At 52.3% G+C, this 20983-nt stretch overlaps 6 protein-coding genes across 6 annotated transcripts; 3 read left to right on the forward strand and 3 right to left on the reverse strand.

The window, feature by feature from the left end:
* Positions 1-278: 278 nt before the first annotated feature.
* On the forward strand, positions 279-3446 carry TRIVIDRAFT_74990 (uncharacterized protein; the record flags this gene model as incomplete). The annotated part of the gene is made up of 5 exons (XM_014094587.1): positions 279-445; positions 529-607; positions 688-2700; positions 2778-2957; positions 3016-3446. 5 exons carry the CDS (start codon positions 317-319, stop codon positions 3186-3188), a joined length of 2574 nt encoding a protein of 857 aa, XP_013950062.1.
* Positions 3447-3662: 216 nt separating this feature from the next.
* On the reverse strand, positions 3663-6736 carry TRIVIDRAFT_65314 (uncharacterized protein; the record flags this gene model as incomplete). The annotated part of the gene is made up of 4 exons (XM_014094588.1): positions 3663-4859; positions 4954-6127; positions 6426-6523; positions 6584-6736. 4 exons carry the CDS (start codon positions 6734-6736, stop codon positions 3663-3665), a joined length of 2622 nt encoding a protein of 873 aa, XP_013950063.1.
* Positions 6737-7161: 425 nt separating this feature from the next.
* On the forward strand, positions 7162-9689 carry TRIVIDRAFT_174572 (uncharacterized protein; the record flags this gene model as incomplete). The annotated part of the gene is made up of 3 exons (XM_014094589.1): positions 7162-7867; positions 8033-8855; positions 8916-9689. 3 exons carry the CDS (start codon positions 7406-7408, stop codon positions 9584-9586), a joined length of 1956 nt encoding a protein of 651 aa, XP_013950064.1.
* A 910-nt stretch (positions 9690-10599) lies between these two features.
* TRIVIDRAFT_40035 (uncharacterized protein) lies at positions 10600-11961 on the reverse strand (the record flags this gene model as incomplete). Its single annotated transcript, XM_014094590.1, has 1 exon — positions 10600-11961. The coding sequence occupies one exon, from the start codon at positions 11959-11961 to the stop codon at positions 10600-10602; it is 1362 nt and encodes a 453-aa protein (XP_013950065.1).
* Positions 11962-12753: 792 nt separating this feature from the next.
* TRIVIDRAFT_195794 (uncharacterized protein) lies at positions 12754-14108 on the forward strand (the record flags this gene model as incomplete). The annotated part of the gene is made up of 3 exons (XM_014094591.1): positions 12754-12765; positions 12834-12926; positions 13341-14108. The coding sequence occupies 3 exons, from the start codon at positions 12754-12756 to the stop codon at positions 14106-14108; spliced, it is 873 nt and encodes a 290-aa protein (XP_013950066.1).
* A 3021-nt stretch (positions 14109-17129) lies between these two features.
* On the reverse strand, positions 17130-18943 carry TRIVIDRAFT_227797 (uncharacterized protein; the record flags this gene model as incomplete). The annotated part of the gene is made up of 2 exons (XM_014094592.1): positions 17130-17257; positions 18817-18943. The coding sequence occupies 2 exons, from the start codon at positions 18941-18943 to the stop codon at positions 17130-17132; spliced, it is 255 nt and encodes an 84-aa protein (XP_013950067.1).
* Positions 18944-20983: the final 2040 nt, after the last annotated feature.

Below are 20983 nucleotides of genomic sequence, written 5' to 3' on the forward strand. Positions count from 1 at the left end.
AGATAAAGTATAATCCATAAATTTCAAAATATTTCGCTCATTCTCAATGCAACGCAATACTTGTGCCGTTGAACTATGATGCCTTGGCTGCGGACGGCTCTAGTTTTGGCTCCGACTAAGATGCGCTGCGCCGTAGCTGAGGCGATTCACGTGACGGATGCAGGTACGTACGTACCTACGGAACAATTCGCGGCGCCGTCTGTATTCTTAGTACCTTCAATCCATCTCCTCCAGGGAGCTTCTCTCTTTCAAGTTCTACCTCCCAACCCCAACACAATCCTCGAGTTGGGTCTTGGAGTACTAAACACGCATCATCATGGCTCCGCGAAAGGACACGCCGTTCCGCTCGGCGGAAATGAGCATGGTGCAGCTCTACGTCTCCAACGAAATCGGTCGGGAGGTTGTGACTGCGCTCGGAGAGCTTGGACTGTGCCAGTTTCGCGATGTATGTATTGCCCTGCCCTTTGACGACGATGATGGATGATGGATGAGAGTCGAGGTTGCTAACCGATTTTCTCCGTGAATTAGCTCAATGAGGATGTCAGCGCCTTCCAGCGAACCTTTACTCAGGAGATTCGACGACTTGATAATGTCGAGCGACAGTTACGTACGTCACCGGCGAGACACATCGCTCCATCTATCCGCCCATCAGCCCCGACGCGGTTTCGACTAACGCCCAGTGTCTAGGTTACTTTTACGCTCAGATGGAGAAGGCGGGCATTCCTCTTCGGAAGCTGGATCTTGACGCCGAGAAGCTTGCGTCTCCATCGACGTCGGAGATTGACGAGCTTGCTGAGCGGGCTCAGAAGCTTGAGCAGCGTATTTCCGCCCTCAACGACAGCTATGAGACCCTGAAGAAGCGCGAGGGTGATCTCTCCGAGTGGCGCTGGGTTCTCCGGGAGGCCGGTAGCTTTTTCGACCGTGCCCACGGCAACGTTGAGGAGATCCGCGCGTCGACCGACAACGACGATGCGCCGCTCCTGTCCGACATAGAGCAGCACAACACCGCGCCGGATGTTGAGCGATCATTCTCCGGCATGAACATTGGCTTTGTTGCCGGTGTCATCAATAGGGACCGTGTCGCCGCTTTCGAGCGTATCCTCTGGAGAACCCTCCGAGGAAACCTGTACATGAACCAGTCGGAGATCCCGGAGCCTTTGATCGACCCAACCAACAACGAGTCCATCCAGAAGAATGTCTTTGTCATCTTCGCTCACGGCAAGGAAATTCTCAGCAAGATTCGCAAGATCTCCGAGTCCATGGGCGCCAATGTCTACAACGTTGACGAGAACAGCGATCTTCGCCGCGACCAAATTCACGAGGTCAACAACCGCCTGGAGGATGTGCAGAACGTCTTGCGCAACACCCAAGCCACTCTCGAGGCTGAGCTCAACCAAATCTCCCAATCGCTGTCTCCCTGGACGGTGCTCATCGCCAAGGAGAAGGCTGTCTACAGCACGCTCAACCTACTGTCGTATGATTCGGCTCGCCGAACGCTCATCGCCGAGGCGTGGTGCCCCACCAATGACATGCCTCTTATCCGTTCTACACTCCAAGATGTCACGAACCGAGCTGGCTTGTCCGTTCCCTCCATCGTCAATGAGATTATCACCAACAAGAAGCCCCCGACATACCTCAAGACCAACAAGTTCACCGAGGGCTTCCAGACCATTGTCAACGCATACGGCACAGCCACATACCAAGAAGTGAACCCTGCTCTGCCCGTCATTGTCACCTTCCCGTTCCTGTTTGCCGTCATGTTTGGTGATTTGGGCCACGCCATCATCATGCTCTCTGCCGCCTTGGCCATGATCTACTGGGAGAAATCGCTGAAGAAGGTGTCCTTTGAACTGTTTGCCATGATCTTCTATGGCCGATACATTGCCCTGGTCATGGCTGTTTTCTCTGTCTTCACCGGTCTCATGTACAACGACATCTTCTCCAAGTCCATGACTCTCTGGGGAAGTGCATGGGAGTATGAGCACCCCGAACACTGGACCGAAGGAATGCCCGTCACTGCTGTCTTGAACGACAAGGGCTATCGCTACCCGTTCGGCCTCGACTGGGCCTGGCACGGCACCGAAAACAACCTCCTCTTCACCAACAGTTACAAGATGAAGATGAGTATCATTCTCGGTTGGGCTCACATGACGTACTCGCTCTGCTTCTCGTACATCAATGCCAGGCACTTCAAGAAGCCCATTGATATCTGGGGCAACTTCATTCCCGGCATGATCTTTTTCCAGTCCATCTTTGGCTACCTTGTCGTTTGCATTATTTACAAGTGGTCAGTTGACTGGAATGCTGTCGGCAAGGCCCCTCCCGGCCTGCTGAACATGCTCATCTACATGTTCCTGCAGCCCGGAAAGTTGGATGAGCGCTTGTATGCTGGACAAGAGTATGTCCAGACAATTCTGCTTTTACTGGCTTTTGTCCAAGTGCCCATCCTGCTCTTCCTCAAGCCCTTCTATCTCCGCTGGGAGAACAGCAAGACCCGTGCCAGGGGCTACCGAGGCATTGGCGAGACTTCTCGAGTTAGTGCCTTGGACGGCGATGACGAGAGCGAGGCCCTGGTCAACGGACACGGCAATAGCTTTGACGAGGGCGAGGGCGTTGCCATGATTTCCCAGAACATTGATGATGAGCATGAGGAGTTTGAGTTTAGCGAAGTCATGATTCATCAAATCATTCACACTATTGGTAGGTTGACTCCAGTCTGCTAGATAGACGTCCCGCTTCAGTACATGGATATACTAACAATTATTTCTCTTGCGTAGAATTCTGCTTGAACTGCGTTTCTCACACCGCGTCCTACCTGCGTCTCTGGGCCTTGTCACTTGCCCACCAACAGCTTAGCGTTGTGCTTTGGGACATGACCATCGGTCCCTGCCTCGCGACTGGAGGCGTGCTTGGCGTTATCATGATTGTCATCGGCTTCTACTTGTGGTTCTTCCTTAGTAAGTTCTAACAATATCCATCTCTTTTGATCCAACCGGAGCTCTAACAGTTCGTCAGCAATTGCCATTTTGGTCTGCATGGAGGGCACAAGTGCCATGTTGCACTCTCTCCGACTGGCGTGGGTTGAGTCCTTCTCCAAGTTTGCAGAGTTCAACGGTTGGCCGTTTGCGCCATTCTCTTTCAACACTCTGATAGAAGAGTCGGAAGAGCTGAAGAATTACCTGGAATAACAGGACATGTGCGCCAAAGGGAAGCGGTGTTATCTGTGGAATTAATTTTCTCTTTTGTTTCCCTTTCTTTTTTTCCCCACCGTTTCTGTTTTTTCCCCCTCTCCATGTAGTAGACCTAGTGAGCTAGTAGCCCCTTTGTATGATTATATCTTGCATCTTTTATACTTGTACGCAGACTCTATGTAAAGGGAAAGTAGAAGGAAATAATGATATGCTGATCTACTCATCATTGTTATAAAATTTACGTGATTGTTTGTTGCCTTGATGTTTACAATTGCATGTTTCATTTTGACGCTGGTATCTATCTAAGTAAGTATGTAACCACCTCTACTATTCCCGCCGCTAGCAGGAGCTATATCGACAAATTACAAGTCCATATCTGATATGTCTCTCGTAGTAAAAATGCCATCATATCAAAAACCCCAGACATTCTCTCCTCGCATCTCCCATGATAAATTCCTTTTTCTCCTCGCTTTATCCCCATAGCGGAGCGGTGACTTCCACTGCTCGCTCAACCACGGCGCGTACTCTGTCCGCAAACACCTTGTTGTTGCATTCCACCTCGAGATCTTCCAGCCAGATGGTCGCCGTCATCTTGTCCACTTTGATCGATATCCCCGGGACAGGAATGCCAATCTTGTGGAGGCGCGTGATTTCCTTGTGCTGGCGCTCTTGCAGCTGCTGCTTGGCGGCGTCCTCATCGACGTCCATGGCTTCGGACTTGACGTCTGGCTTGGCCTCGCTTTCATCCCCATTGGCTTTTTCCTCTTTAAGTGCCTCTTCGTCGTTGTTGTCGTCGTCTTCCTCTTTCTTCTCCTCCTTGGGCGAGGCTGGCAGGGGTGGCAGTTTGGGGTCTTCGACGGGAGCGACATTGTCAGCGCCGAACTGGGCTTCCAGGAACCACATGAGACGCTCGAGACGATCGGCGGGGGAGACGTGAGCGTGTGGGTTCTTGCTGTCTGGCTGAGCAGCATAGAACTTGTCATCAGACTCGGCGTGAGAGTGAGAGTGAGAATGCTTGCCGTTGGAAGAGCGCTTGACCGCGGCCGGCGAGCTCTCGACGGAAAACAGCACCGCCATGACGGAGTCGGCGATGCCGTCGTTGAGCATGTTGCCCTCCCACTCCAGCTCGACCTCGCCGTTGGTGCGATATCGCACCGAGACGCAGCCCATGACCAGGTAGGCCGCTACCAGGTTGGCCACCTCTTCGTCAGCGTCCTCAGCCATCTTCTCGTCGTCGCCGTCCAGCTTGCCGTCTTTGATGCGTCGCATTTCAGGAAGCTCTTCCACGGCTCCAAACGTACCCTCCAGAGCCCAGCGGACGAGATCCACGCCGGCGGCGCTCAGAGTCAGACGCTGCTTGCACGTAATAGTCGTGGTATTGAGGCCAGCGTACTCACGCAAGTCCTCGGGGGCCATGAGGGAGAGCTTGAAGTCGTTCTGTACAAGCACTCCGGTGACGAGGGGTGCGGAGGCGTCAATGTCCTTCGGAGGAGGAATGGAGGCAAGTTTGCCAACGACTTTAGCTGTCTTGTCGGCCTTGAATGGGATGCGCAGCTCTTCACAGTTGCGAGGCGAGTAGACTTTGACCTTTGTGGTTTTGCTGGCATTGAGGGAGAGCAGTTTGGATTTGAGACGCATCATGTTGTGCTGCTCACCGTGGACCAGAATCTATATTGTACAATAGTTAGTAAGCCAATCGAATATTCACTTCTTTTTGACAATAGAGAACGGAGAGGATAGGAATAAAAGGAGAGCAACGTACAACAACAGGCGCCGCAACCTCCTCGATAAACTCTCTGTTCTCGACACCATCGACATGGGCAGCGAAGGAGTACTCCTGGACGCTGCATCGCCGGGGGATAAGCACTTTTTCCGAATCCGCTCCCGGGCCTCGACGAGCGCCTGCGATGCTGCGAGACATGACGGCCTGGATCTGATCGGGCTCCTGCATGATCTGCCGGGCCATGGTGCCTTCGACACTGTAACCAGTGATGATGACGCCGTTCTTTTCGCTGGGCGCCCAGCGTTCAAAGAGCTCTCTGCTCACTCCGTTCTGAAGCATACCTGGACTGGCAAGCATGACGCAGCCCCCGACATCGTCAAAACGATCAAGATTCTTAAGAGAGCGGATGTACTTGAAGTCCCAAGGACCGTTTTTGCCCGCTGCATCGCCACTGGCTTCGGCTTCGGCCATACGCTCTCGAAACAGTCGCTTGATATTATCATTCATGGCACCGACATATGTCTGGTAGATAACCATACATTTTCGGGCAAGGTTACTCGCGTAGTAGATAGGAAACCTCTGGAACTCTGGATGCTTGCCCCAGTACTCGTCCAGGATAAGGAGAAGCTCTTGAGCTCGTCCAAGGGCAAACACCGGCAGCAGCGCCCGACCACCTCTATTGAGAATTCCCGTGATGGACTTCATGAGGGCTTGCTCTCGCTCAAGTCGCGGCACGTGGGATGCAATGCCGTATGTTGATTCAGTGATGAGAACGTCAATCTTAAGGCCCTTGGGGACCTCTGCTGAGACAAGATGGCGATCCTGCTCGCGCGAGTAATCGCCAGTGAAGAAGATGTTGAGACCGGCAATCTCGATAAGGAACATGGCTGCTCCAAGCACATGGCCGGCAGGATAAGGTGTGATGCGGATGGACGAGATGGTGTGCGTAGTGTGGTAGTCAATCGCTTCAATCTGCGGAAACGTGTTGAGGTGATCCTGTTCCGTATAGAGCTGAGTTGCCGAATTTGACGCCGTGTTTCCAACTCGAACGCTGTCTTGGATCAGCCACTTGTAAATGGCCTTGGTCGGGTGTGTCATAAAGACGCGACCGCGAAAATTGGTCTTGGCTAGGACATATGGCAAAGACGCCGCATGATCAATGTGGAAACTATCCCCACGGGTTAGCAACAGACTCGAGGCATCGTGGAGGGTTCTGTCGAGAGTAGTAGTGGGCTGTATGGGTCGATATATCACGAGGCAGCAAAAGATATGATCTCGGGGCAAAGCGTGAACAGGCGGAGAACGTATTGTATTCATAACTGGCATATAAAGTGGATAGAGAGACAAAGAGACATAGAGACAATGAAGAGACACGGCATCACTGTGTAGATGGAACAATGCCCTTTCCTTCGCAACAAGCACCAACTCGCCCTTCGCCTATACCTATAGCCGCCTGGACTTTGCTTCGACTGGTGAAGAGGGAGAGGGAGTGTGCACGGGATATCGCTTACTGGCTGATGAGGAGCACGTCGACGGTGCTGAGATCAAAGTCGTCGTAAAACGGAAGAGCGGCGAGGCCATCGTAGGCAGGATGTTGGCCAGCATCAAGCTACAGAGAGCACAAAACTATTAGCCAAGCCCGCGACAGCATTGATCAGATTTTCCTCACCATAACCGTCTTGCCCTTGTATTGGATAATATGACACGACCGTCCAACTTCGTTGCCACCACCGAGACAGAGAAACATGAGCTCGTCCGATGGATCCACTGGCTCGTCTGCCGCGGTCGCATTCATCGCGGACGCCTTCCGCTTGGATGCCATGGTCGCGTTTGATCAGAATGCCTGCCTGGAGGAAGGACAAGGAATACTTCACATTAGCATCACCAAGCCGCCGGGTTCCTAAATGTCAGCACAAAGAGAAAATTGAGTATTGAACCACCGTCAATGGCCCAAAAACCGCTGCGCAGAGGGCGCAACAATAGCCAGAGCCTCCAAACAACAAATACTGAAGGTGATGTGAAGTCTGGCTGATATTCATGCCGCATCAATTAGCTGCAGCAATAGTAACAATAGCAGCGGCTAAAACTCGGGTAGTGACGCGTAGTTCTGGCAAGTGCCGGTGCACGTGACTTTAAATTTACGCGACCCCCAACCTTTGCTACGAAGCTCCAACTTCATACAAATCGCCTCGAGAACGGCTCATTGCTCGACGACGCCACGAAGCGCATTTCCATCTCCGAGACGCCCGATATCGAATCTCCAGGTGCCGCTCCCGCACGCAGGCAGAATCTCACACCGCTCGCCAGACTCGTGCCAGCTTTGCGCGTCGGATGGGACGAGGTACGGCAACCGTGACAGGCTTCGCTGCCTGTTGAGAGCGTCGATTGCCGCAATCACTCGCCCCGGCTTTCGTTTGCTCGCCGTCCAGCTTGTGCGAATCTGCTGCTACCGGGCCATTAGCTTGATTCCATTGCCGAGATCCTAGCCACCATGGCGCAACCACAGCCCTCGCCCCAGGTTCCGCCGCGGGCATTTTCGCCTCCGCAGCCAAGCCCATCTCCCGCGACATCACACTCGGGCTTTGCGCTGCCCCCCAACAAACGAGTTCGAACCGACGGGCCTGGATCACAGCCTGGATCGCCCTATGCTGCCTCGCCTTACACAATGAGCCCAGTCCCTGTGGCCACTCCCCCCACTACAGCTGGATCGCCAACGTATCCGCAAGCACAAACACCACCTGTACAGGCCGGATATGCTATGCCGTACACAAACGGCCATCCTCCGCCTGCTCAAGGACTGAGTCTTCCGACCGCCTCGCCAACAGTCTCCTCGCCCGCCATGCACACTCCTCAACCCCCGCCAGTGCAAGCACCGATACCGATGCAAATCCAAATGCCAGGGCCAACACCAATGCAGGTGCCAACGCCAGGACAAGTTCAGACGCCAGGGCATGTACAAACACCAGGACATGTGCAGACACCAGTGCCTTTGCCGTCCCCGATACCAATGCCTCAACAGTATACAAATGCAACGATGCAGCCGATGCAGCCAATGCAGCCAATGCAACAAATGCAACAAATGCAACAAATGCAGCAAGCAGCAGCTCCACTACTACAGACTCCCGGAATCATGGGCCCTCCCCAGAAGCCAGCAGAGAGACCGACGAAAGACTACGAGTACGATGTGACGGATTCATTGGCCGGCACGGGCATCGATCTCCGCGCAGAAGAGCAGTACATGGCAGAGCTCTATTCAAATGCTCTCGAGTCAATACCCGAGGCCAGAACAGGATTCGCCCACTATACGCCAGGTTCCAAGTCCACATTCTACGGTGCTGGCCCCGCAAACCAGCCTGCTCAGCCTACCGACCTGACACAGAAGCAGTATACCGCTCAGGCGGCCGAGCAGGCATGGCAGGAGTCAACAATGCGACTTGCTGTGCAGAGGACTCAGGAGATCAACGATCCATTTCTTCTTGTAGCATTGCTGCATCGCCGAGCGGAGAAAATTGCTCGCGAACATCATCTCGGACTTAACCTAGAACTCAAGAACAACGTCCCGTCTATGGGAAAGATGAAGTTGCCTGATAACTTTGCGACGCCAAAAGTCACAGTCAAGACGAGCACAGGCCCAGATGGCGCCTTGGTAGAAACCAGCGGGTCTTTTATTCCGCATGACGCTTTTCTAGTCGATCAACTTGCGCTGTTGTCGATCGCAACAAAGCAGAGAGTACGTGAGTTAGTCGAGGACGCAAATGTGGTGGCAAGAACACGGCAAAAGACATCTCATGGAGATATACCTTCAGAGTGGGCAGCTGCAGCCGCTCCAGTGAATGCGGAGCCATTGGAGCCCATGGTGGAAAAGGACGGCGATGCGAATGGAGCTGTAGCTGGAACTGGTACTGGTACTGAAGCTGGGCAGGGTACCAGTCCGTTGAAGCGTAAGCTTGATGTTGCTTTAAATGTTTGCCATGCTTGAATTATGCGCTCACACCTCATAGGTCCTGCCGACGCAAATGACGCGGCCGTCAAACAACCACCGGCCAAGCTGCCTAAAATTGCCTCTTACGCAACATTGACAATGAGGGATTTGGCCAGACAAGAGCGCGAGTGGGAAGAGGCTCGGTTGCGGAGGCGCCAGATGCGCAAAGAAGGGTTGGGTGACTCGGCTGTTTCAGCCTCACGGGCAGGGAGCGTCGCACCCGGCACACCTGGATCGGTAGCTCCAGAGTCGGAAAAGGCAATGACGAAGAAGGAGTTGAAGAAGACACAGGCCATGAAGGCGGCCGAAGCCAGCAGCCATGCGAACCAGAACATCACCAGTAGCATGTTTGCGGGCTTGGGAGGCAAGGGAAGCCTCTTTGGCAAGAAGAAGTCGGGCAAGACGTATGACTGGATGAATGTTGGCCGAGGAGGAAGCGGTGCTAGTACCCCGACACGGGCCGCCCCAGGACCAGGCAAAGGCCCGAATGGCGTTCCCGGAGCTCCATCCCCTGGCAACATGGCGTTGACAACCGAAGGACGAAACAGGCTGGGCACGTGGCGGGAAGACAAAGAAAAGGGGAAGAACATTCAGCTTCGTGACTGGATCACCGTACTGGAGAGAGATGGCCGAGAGGCCAGGGCGTTGCAACACGCTTATATAAATTTGGACAATTCGAACCCTAAATAATTAATGATCAATGGCGGGGACCTTTGGGGGATGGGAAATCAGATCAATGGGCGGGCTCAGTCATAGTTGAGATACCCTGCGCTATATGCAGATTCTTTCTGCCTCTTCTTTTTTTTTTTTTTTCCTTCCTCTCTTCTCTCTCATAATTTCTGTTTTTCCTGAGCAAGGTTTTTGGTTCAGCAGGGCGTTTCATTTTCCAGGCACAAAGAGAGGAGGGAAAATCCTACAGGTGGGGAGGTCTAGGGAGAGAAATATACGAGATAAAAGCGCGTGTCCCAGATTTTTGGGTGCTCTTTTTTCTTTCTGTCTTCTCTCCCATCTTTTTATTTGAAGCAACACTGGTAAATCAGTTTTCGTATTCGATTTCGATTTGCCATGCAACAACTCGCTGGAGGATTAGGGAAGCTGAGCTCAGCTTTTCTTTATTCTACAGAGCTTTTTTCCATGAAACAGCTGATGAGCTATCCTCTTTATTAGCTTTGTTTTCTAAATCCTTTTTCATGTCTTTTTCACGAGCTTTAAAGGGCAGGTTTTTTTTTTTTTTTCTACATCAAGAGGGTTTTGTTACATCAGGGGTTCTCTCCGAGAAGGGAACTATACGGGAACGAAAAAAAATTGAGATGGCGGAATGCCCACCAGCTTAGTTGATAGTGACAGCGTTGGGAAAATAGACGGGGTATGAAAGAAGTTCCGCTTTGCGTTTCTATGTGCTGGCATGTGTGAATGAGATTGAGATGAGATGAGAGGTAGTAGGGCCAGCAGGAGTTGGTTGAACGTGAGATATGAAATGAATGTTGTGCAGATATATATGACCGAGGAGCTCAAAAATATGGCTTTACAGTAAGTTCTCATGTGTGAATGTCAAGATGGCCTGAAAGGAAACGAGACGACGCTTGGATTCTCATGGCTTGTACATGTTTAATACATTCAACTAAATAAAATATCACCCTGACTCCATGTTTACTATCAAAACCCTCATATTCCTTTTTTTATATATATAACATTTTACTCATTTAATCATTCCGTTTCTGCATGAGCCCCCTTTCCTCCGCCGCGTCATCCTCTTCGTCACTCTCAGGGATATCTTCCAGGGCGAAATACGCCGCCGAAGACTCCGGCGTCTCCTTATGGAGTGCGCCCTTTGTCAATGAGCGGCGTCTCGCCAGATACGACCAGGCGCCCACGCCGACAGCCTCCAGCAGGATGAGGAGGGCAACCATGACGATGCCGAACTTGCTGAAGCCGTATAGCACCAGGCCGGTGATGACGTTGGCCCAGCCGCTCGCCAGCACCACGAAGCCGAGAGAGATGTGCGCGTAGGAGATCCAGGTGCGGCGGAAGATGCGTATGAAGTCGACGTGGTGGCGCCAGCCGAGCACTGCCTGCACCAGCAGGAGCGAGATAATGACGAAACCGGCGATTTGGTGAGGGGAGCCAAACACCTTGTCGCTCATGGCAACGGCCACAAATGCACCAGAGAGGGCAGACACTATGGCCGTGGCCTGGATGACCCAGTGGTATTTGAATGACTTTTCAGACCCGGAGCGGATTGCCACGGCGCCGACAGGGAACAGCAACAGAAAAGCGGTCATCATGAAGAAGCCGTGAAGGTGGGCGAGCGGCCGAGACAAGAGCTTCTGCCACAGCCCCGTCTTCTCCTCCTTGATGGGTCGATTAGAAGTGCCAATATTGGAATCCTCGCCGGTTACGTTGAAGGCCGGGAAGCCATCAGCATGGTGCGAGGTGGCCGCCTTCATATCGACGTAGAAATAGCCGAAGCCATCCACCACAGAGTGTATCGCAAGCTGCTCGTCGGGCGAAAACGTCTTCATGTCCTGCTTCTTGTTCCACGCCCAGATCCACGGCTGCGAGACGGACTCTGGCGAAATTTCCGCCCCCATCCACTCCGAGCAGGCGTAGCAGACGACAGACGCAGTGGCCACGTACACGTCGTCCTTTGCTTTTTTCCAGCTTGTCTCCGAGATACGAAGGTCCAGCTGCTTTCCAGTGTCTTGCTGGGTAACCTGCGCTGGGCTTGAGTGGCCATCCTTGACGGTCCGCACGCTCAACGTCGGCTTGGTTTCGGACGCCTCGGGGTCGCCATAGAGCACGAACATGAGAGATCCGGCCATCTTGTGGCCAGTGCCGATGGCGGTCCATCCAAGAGAGGTGCCATTGGATGTTGTCGATCGTCTCACCGCCATTGAAAGGTAGACATCGTGAGCTGATGTCGAGTGGTTGTGATAGAGCGACACGGCCATGCAAAAGTCGATGTCATCGCGCGGAAGGCCAAAGAGGCAGTATTGCGATGGCGTGGCTGAGACAGTGGCCAGAAGGAAGAGGAGATGAAGCAACAAGCGCTGGAGAGAGAACATCATGACAGCCTGTCAGATTCTCGTCGAGATGGCGGTTCTGTATGACGTGGGGTGGAGAGACGGGCGTCTAAGAAGAGAAGCCAAAGCGCAACCACAACAAGAACAAGAACAATCGCAATCACAATGGCAAGAGAGAGTCTTCCAACAGCTCTCACATGGCCGTCATGAACCCGATGAATCACCAGCAAAGTTGCGCGTCCTGCCTGATGCTCCGCACTTGGGTTGCACAACGCTGATGCAAGCGGAGAGGCTTGAAGTGTACACCCCTAGTAAGTAAGCAAGTAAGCTTTTGCCATCTCACTATCAGCCCTCGTATCAATTTAGTGGCGGAGCGAATCCTACCTCATGACATAACCTGGGATGCAATAATCTGCATGCACCGATCGGGGGGATTCAATTGCCGGAATATGAGGAAGAAGAAATCATAGGAAACGCCAGCAGAATTGGCCAAGTAATGCATAAGCATTGTGTTTTCCATTTCCCCTTAAAATGAAACGCTCGTTGTTGTCGCAGGGCCAAGTCAACTGGATTCTTGTTAGCGGTTACAAAAGCCTCGATTATGCAATGAAACGACACGATTGCGCCAATGAGGTTTCGCATCTGCGCCGCTCATGAGCATCACCTTGTCTGCATGAGCAAATACCTACCTCCAACGCTTTCAAATAGTTCCAGCATTGCATTGAATTGCCAGTCAATCAGCAAGCAAGTTACGCCTCCTGTATATGCAAGTACGGTAGCACATTCTTGCTTGTATCTCGTCCAGTCCTCGTCTGGTACAGCCATCAATCAGTCATGGCCATCGCAGTTGCGTCTTATACCCAAAACACCACCTTCTTCTGCCATCGCTGCTAACACTCTTCTTTTTCACTCAGGCAGTCGGCCAGATTTGCGCCACTGGCTCAATCACTGCAAATCTCAACCAGTGTGTGAGACTGGTTGCCAAGGCGGCACTTGGTGGAGCTCAAGTATGCCCTCTCTCTCCCTACAGTACACACTCCCTTTGTTTACAGCAAATTTCATCTCCTGCCGTGAGACTCTTGTGAGACTCTGTCTGCGATCGCGAGATGGCCTATAATGGGCATGTCTTGTGGAAGCGAGGAATGCATACTCTTATGGAGCTTGTCGTCCCAAGTGCGCACAGCTGTCTCAACATGTCTTCACCACAAAGTCAAAGGACCCTTCAGCCCTGGGAAATTGCTGCTGGCCTGAGCCGTGTCTCAGAGGTTGATAGATAAACTTCCGGTATCGTATCATATTCATTCCCTCGCAGACAGGCTCTTTATTCGGCTGCCCATCCCCTTGACACGCCCGCTGCCTTGCACCATCCTTAGGATTTGTCATTTCGTGTGAGCGGAAGACTGACGATCAAATGCCATCAGGTTCTCTTTCTCCCAGAAGCATCTGATTACATTGCCGTCAATGCCCGGGCTTCACTTGACCTAGCTGTCCCACAGACATCGTCTCCGTTTGTCCAAGGCCTCCGCGCCGCTGCCAAGGCCCACTCCATTGCCGTCCATGTCGGCATCCACGACACCGTAGTGGGCCAGGAAGCCGGCCAGCCAGTTGACAAGATTCTGAACCGGGCCTTGTATATCAACGCTGACGGTATCATTGAAGATGCGGCCACGTACGACAAGCTGCATGTCTTTGATTACGGGACCCTCCGGGAGAGCGCAACCGTCCAGCCGGGCACAAGGTTCACGCCGCCGTTTGATTCCCCCGTCGGTAGGATAGGCAGCCTAATCTGCTTCGACTTGCGATTCCCAGAGACAGCCCTCGCCCTGGCCCAGCCGGGTCGTAGCAGCCCCTGGGCCACCCGTCCGGCTCAGATCATCACCTATCCCAGTGCATTCACGTTGCGAACGGGAGAGGCGCACTGGGAGACTTTGCTCCGCGCTCGTGCCATTGAGACGCAGAGTTACATTGTGGCGGCGGCTCAGGTAGGCCGGCACAACGAGAAGCGGGCTAGCTACGGTCGCAGCATGGTTGTCGACCCATGGGGCAAAGTATTGCTCTGCCTCAAGGGTGTAGCAGACGCAGAGGGCAACGCGGAAGATGGGGCCGTAGAGGAGGTTGGCTTTGTAGACATTGACCTTGATGAGCTAGAGAGGGTCCGGAGGGAGATGCCGCTCCAACGACGAACGTGAGTTGCCCCCTTGGGACTTGGTTGATTACGAGTACCTGTATTAGGCTGACAACCAACGTGCTAGTGATGTTTATCCCGAGCTTACTGGCGTATGAAGCTGCTGGGGAGCATGACTAGGCGAGTACCGTACCCAGGGCTGTTTGGAGGAGTACTTGTATACTTGTAGTAGAAGCAGCAGTTGGCCATGGCAACGTTGTAGATGTGTTGTGCTCGGCACTGTCCCGCGCCCCGTGTAACACGGCATATGTCGGAGCCCTGAGTCACAGAATCTCGGCCTGAAGTCTCCGTCACGTATCTACAAGTACCCAACCAGAAGCGTAGACGGACGCACTGTTTCCGTTGAGGGCCGACATGGGCGTATGTAGCCAACACAAACGTCGTCATGCGCGTACTCCTACTTGGCACACCCAACACACAATTAGAAAGACAAGTTCTAAATACCTGCCAGGATGTAAGTGAATCATGCGATGCAGAGGCAGAAAGAGGATTAGAGGCCGCCCGCGACCGTTTTTTTATTTCTTCTCAACCGTAGGCGAGGTAGGTGCATAAGCGAAGGCATCTGATACGCCCGGGCTGGATCAAACCGTCTCGCCTCTTTTTTTCTCGATTGTGCGACAAGGATTGCCGAGCCAGTGGCGTGAAGCGGCTATGCGGTCCTGGAATCCGAGCCGTCTGGCGAGGTGGACGTGGAGAGAAGGAGGGGAAAAAAAGAAAAGAAAACCTGGAAGAGAAGAGAAAATGGTAGAAACAGAGTTCTGTCATAATTTGAGCCATCATGTCTCACCTTCCGTCTTTTGGCCGCCTGCCTGCCCTGTCCAATTGTCCAATGGCGCTGGAGGAACATCGTTGTGGTGTACCGATGCGGTAGTATAAGGCAGAAAGTCGATGAAACTTTGGATGAACTGTATACGCAGCGGTACTTGGATGTACTACTGACCAACTCTAACACTGGACACTGCCTCTTTTCTTTTCCCAATTTGGTCTTGAATCATTGTCCCGTGCATTTACCCATTGAAAGTAAAAGTCATGGAACCTATTCATTTTCTTGATTCTGCTGTTGCCTACTAAGGTATACTTCGTATTCAACGCTCATAGTCCAAAGTGCCGGTAAATTACAGCTTTGGCCGCAAACCTGAGCAACGTCAAAACGCCCATATTCTCACCAACAGCCAACAATAAGCGTGACGATAATCCTCCGTCCATGACGCATCAATACCGGCCAGCATATGCCCACAGCGTCCGCAATCGCCTCAACAAGGAACTTCAAACAACAACTGATCAACTCCTGCATGCACCAGATCAGACCTACATATGCGCCCCACACCACACCCATCTCGCATCGTGCATTTCTCCTGCTTTAGCTCCTCCATCTCCATCGCTAAGTGGTCCTGCAGCCTTGCTTCCCCAGATCCCGGAGCGTTAGTCTGCCTTATTTTGTTGGTTTTCTCCAAGTGAAAAAGCAAAGTCATAGGTAGAGAAAATTTTACTTTGAGGGCGGGAAAAAAAAAAAAAAAGAAAGGAAAAGAAATGAGAAAACTACTAGTAGATAGGCAGCATCCAACCAGATGAAAAAGTTAACGCAGAGGACCAACCAATAACACACGTCGCCAACGAGCCCGTCGTTTCCCTGCATTCGTATTCATCTCATAGCTCTCCAATAGCCTCTCGAAAAAGAAAGGAAAAAAGGCGAAAAACAAGACACGGCCAAAGAAAAGAGGCAGCCCAGCCGCGCGGGTCCCCCCCCTGCCGTTTAGTGTGTATCACATTTTGTGGCAGTTAGCCGCCCATTATTAGTATTATTTTGTTTTGTGTTTTTGTGGCCTGTCTCTCGCCTTGAATTTCCCTTGCCGTCGCGATCCTCGCCTTTTCTTGCCTCCCTCACTATCACTCGACCCGAGGCCCTGATCCAGGCTAACACAGAAACACGGCAAGTAGTGTGTAGATGTAGGGGTAAAAAAAAGCAAGGAAAAGTGTTAGGATGAGCAACCGACAAGGTTTTGATCTAGACCAAAAAGAAAAAAAAAGAAAAAAAGCTAAGAGACAGAGACGGAGAGTGATTTCAAAAGTTATGACAATGTTTGCTGTGAAGCAAGTCTATTCTATAATATTTCTATCTAGCGAGTTGTAAAAGGGGTATCCTCCGTAGCATCTTCAGCTCAGACCATGTGTAGCCAACACGGCCAAGCCCCTCAAAGATTTTCTTTGCCCCCAAACTCATTGTACATTGAAAAAGAAAAGAAAAAAAGCTCAAGGCGTTACCGCCCAACAAGAACCGTTGGCCGACGCACTTTGCTTGTGCCTGTATTGGTACGCTCCCCGCGAAGGGCCGTACCAAGAACGAAAACTGAATGAAATCTTCCCAAAATCTGGACAAGAGTCCTGAAGCCAAGTCTATATGCAAAACAAAACAAAACCTAAAATCCCGTTTTGAAGCCGAAAAAAAAATAAATCCCATCCTTTTTTGTTTTCTGGTCCCCAGCGTAGTATATCCCTTGGAGATGATTATGTAAATCGGCGCGCCCCGTTCATTGTACATTGGCCCGATGTCTCCCCCATCTCGATGGCGGGAATGAGATGTGACATGAAGATTCAAGACACCAGGATCATGGCGCGCATTCCAGTAATGTCGCCCTTGCCAAGGGTAGCCTGCGCTGAAGAGGGAAAAATGGGCAAGTGAATCCCCGCAAACTGTCCGTCTAAGTAGAACGCCGTTCTTTTTTTGAAAAATCCCGTTGAAAAACAAATCCCAGATCACGCCGGCGATCTGAGAACCTTGAGTGAAAAAGCCTTGTTCAATCGTGCGAAGCGTTCTTTCGTTGGTCGACGGCGAATGTCTTTGAAAATCCCGTATTGCAAATCCACAAGAGAGCGAATTAAGAGTATTATGAAAAGATTATGTGAAACCCCATCGCTTGCGACGAGGCCTCGGGCGTGAAGAGTAAGAAGTGGAAAGAAAAAATGGACGTAAAATGCGTTTGTTGTTGGAAGACATTGTCGAATCCCATTGGGTCGCATTCCCCATTTACTGAGGCTGAGGAGGAGGAGGCTTGGGGAGGCCAGTGGTATCATAGGCACCACGGCCGAAGTTGCAAGGCTCGGAGCTGGCGGCAATCATTTTGGATGGTGGAGTGTTGGCGTTGAGGTTGAGGTCTGCAAGGACAAGTTTGTTAGTACCTATGGATATGGACCAAGGCGAGAGGCAAGAGATTGTCATGCGCAAAACTTACATTAAAAAGTTGTAGTATTATGGGAGTGCCGAGGCAGAAGTGTGCGTGTGAGGGCGTGAGAGAGCGTGAAGATGCCAAAGGGCTATTAGATTAAGTGGTCGTGTATGTGCCAAAGGAGTGGACTGTTTTTCTTGGACGCCGGCGCGAAGTAATGAGTGGAACAAGGCAAAAAAATAAAAAGATGATGGTCGATCAGATCAGAAACGCAGCGGGAACGAGAGGAATTAAAAGCTTCTTTGGAAGCGTGGGAATAGGGGCCCTTGTTGACGACGGCAGCTCGTAATTAAACGGAAGCGCAAGAGTCGAGGAAATCGGGTACGCCGCTAAATACACGGGTACCTGACACTGGTGCGAAAAACTGTGTGGATATGGGGTGCCGTATTCGGTCCAAGAATGAGCGTGAGCGTGAGAGTGAGCAAGGCAAGGCTTGTTGTGTGGGGCCGAGATGGATGGTTGGGAGCAGAAGGCTCAAGGCTAACAAGCACAGCAAGTGACTTGTAAGAGATGAGAGGCGGTTCTGTTGTGCGTGAGATGAGATGAGATGAGAGCGAAAGGATTGGCGCTGTTCTGGCAAGGCGGCGAGGGAGACGATCCCGTATTATATGCAAGGTCGTTGCTGTGAGTGAAGGAATGGGAGTGGTTGGATTGAAAGGAGTGAAGAGATCGGGGGAAGGGAGGGAGAAGCAGGAGCTTTTGTATTGAGTTGCGACAGACAGGTTCTCTCTTTTTTTTTTCCTTTTGATTTGATGCAAACAAAAAAAGACACCTTGAGCAGGGAAAACAACACACAAAGGGTACCTTGACTCGCAACGGAATCCCAAGCAAAGGACGTTGTCCCCAAGCAAAAAAAACTGCCCGTCTTAGGTCCGGTCCGGGGAGCAGAAAAAGGAGGGAGGGTACAAAATGAGAGTGACAAAGTACTAAGGTACAATGCATGGGTGCGAGTAGAGTACAGTACGTACCCTGCATCCGCGGCAGCTGTCACTCGAGGAAATCAAACACAAACCCATGATCCATCTCGTTCCTGGAACAGTGGAGCCCGCAACCCCCTGTCAAACCATGTCGGCGGTGCGGTGGAGCCAGCCATCAATTGCTGCGTGAGCGACCAGCATCTCCTGGTCCAAGATTCGAGGTCTCGGCTGGTACATGCACGGCGGTACTGCGGCCGCTGCACTGTACTGTACAATACAGTAGCGCTCCAGGCAGGCATCGAGGCCCTGGAGCGGGTGCTGTAGCAGGAGCTGTAACAGCGCTGTAGCAGCCAGCTGGCCATGCATCAGTTGGCGAGCTCCAAGCGGCGCCCTTTCAAACTGGACCATCCAGCCCATGCCGGCCGGACCCAAAACGCTGGGCTGGTGCTGCCGGCTCGAACTTTAATGCTGCAGATGGAGTTTCTTGGTCGCTTCGTATCGAGAGGGAGCTAGGAGGGCTAGCAGTTGCTATGTGCATACCTGCATATGAGTATGCTACTAGGAAACATACTGTACTCGTACCAGCATACGTCGATTAGTAACGGCTCTATTCTTGGAACGTGTGCCATGATGCTGATCATGACGATGCAGTCAGAGAAGGGCGGTGGGATTATGCCGTCAGACATGTGCTCTGGCATTATTACTCGTGCATTCTGCAGTAATACAAGGTACAGACAGACAAGACGGACAAGACAGACAAGACAGACAAGACAGACAGACAACCAGACGGCTCTGCACTAAACACAAGTACCAGTCTCTGGCCTTCGCGTACTCGTACCGCCGGCCGGTGGCGTGTTTGTGGTGGCCATTTCATCTCAAGCCTCGATCCATGGCCGCATCATCCGCGCCAGCACAGGCAGGCATTCTGGCACCGCGTACCTGGTTTGGCCTCTGTGAAAATCTGGCAGGCCGCACTTTGCAGGCTGCAGCGCCCTGAGAGCCTCATTAGTGGAGCAACGGCGAGGTACCTGCAGCCTGGACGGAGCGGTACATGTCCTCGTACCTCCGTCACGGTACATATGCAGGGTCCTTGTGCTCCACGGCTTGCCGCGCTTTGCTTGTTCCAGAGCCCTTCCGTCGCGCCGGCATCAGCTCCCCGGAGCTCTAGGCCGGTAAGACAGCCCAGGGGAGCAAAAGGGATAGCGGCACTTTTTTTCTGGTTTTTTTCTTTTTTTTTCCCGGTCGCTCGCTTTGATGCTTGTCAGAGGATGGTGAGGTGGGTGACGAGGGGGGCTTAGGATGAAGGAGACCCGGGGAGACGGCAGCACAGTAGACGGCGGGATATCCGTACGGCCCAAATACAGCCCGACACATGTACCCTCCACCTCCATTGCTCCAGTACAGGAAAAGAGGTACCCCAATAAAAGGACCCAGGGCGCTACTTTAAGTTCCTTCTCTTCCCGCCTTGCATGTTACCACTTGCTAGTACCGTTGCGGAACTAATTTATATTGCCTGGACCTTTGTCTGGCGACGGGGCTGCGGTTTCTAATGAAATTCCATTCGCAGCTAGGTGGCACCTGGCGTAGCGCATCTACCCGAAACGGTAGCTTCTTCTCTGTCCCGCCACAGCAGAAATCTTCTAGAAGCCTAGCGCCCAGCTCACGGGAACACAAACACAAGCAGCGCTTCCAGGCAGTGGACAGGATACCCGGGCATTCAAGTCAATGCAAGGTAAAGGCGAGGCCGTGTGAGGCCGACCGTCTCGGTCAGTGTCTCCGTTTGCTCCTATTCTCGGAACCGGCCGGCCACTTGTACCACTTCGCCGACGCGGAAGCAAATGGGCTCCCCTTGCGTACTCGTTCCTTGGCCTCGAGCTTTGCTACATGACTGCGGAAGACCTGGTCGGTTAAGCAGCTACGAGTACGTACTCGGACTTGTGCATGCGGGCATGGCAAGACATTTTGGCTCAATGGAGGCGGCAGTGGCGAATTGCAAGGAACATGGCCCGGCTTAGAGGCCTACAGCTTACCTACCTATGTACATGCAGGTACGTACTGCTGCCGTTGCTGCTGTTGTTGTTATTGCCTGTTTGCCGTGACACCGTTTCTCCCGCCGATCCCGAGTCATTGCAAACCGTCAATCTTTCTTTCCTTTTTCTTTTTTGCCGCCATGTCTCTGCCCGTGTCCTCCGGGAGTACTTCCGAGCCAATATCCATAGTTCCAGATGAGAGGCGGGAGAGAGAGCAAAAGCAAAACGAGTCACGGCAGCCGAATGTCTAACATTTTAATCAATGTACTGTGCCGAGAGGAGAAAAAAGGCAATCAAAATAAGAAAATATGATATAAAAGGGGATAAATTCAAAAACAAGCGTGTATTGGGTACTTCTGCGAGGTACCAACTGCGTTTCACATCTGCCTGGCCTTGGTGGTGGCGTTTTCATCTACACGCCTCCTCCAAGCTCCATGCTAAACACCAACTATTTCTCGCCTCGGACAACCGTTCCTGAGCCGCGGCGCCTTGTTTGCACCAAAGAATGAATGCATCGGCGCCACATTAAGCCGCAACTGACAGAGGCACAACGGCTCGTCCTTTTAGTGCTCTTTTCTCAGCTCCCTGCGCTGAGGGAATTGCAGCCCCGTTGGTGGGATTTCTCGGCTGCTGACTCGATCGGAGCGTCCCGTATTCCCGCCGCTACAGTATATTCTGTGCGGTACTTGCTGGCAAGAGGTAAGCATG

This window comes from Trichoderma virens (genome assembly GCF_000170995.1).
Source record: "Trichoderma virens Gv29-8 chromosome Unknown TRIVIscaffold_91, whole genome shotgun sequence".
In the NCBI taxonomy this organism is placed as follows: domain Eukaryota; kingdom Fungi; phylum Ascomycota; class Sordariomycetes; order Hypocreales; family Hypocreaceae; genus Trichoderma; species Trichoderma virens.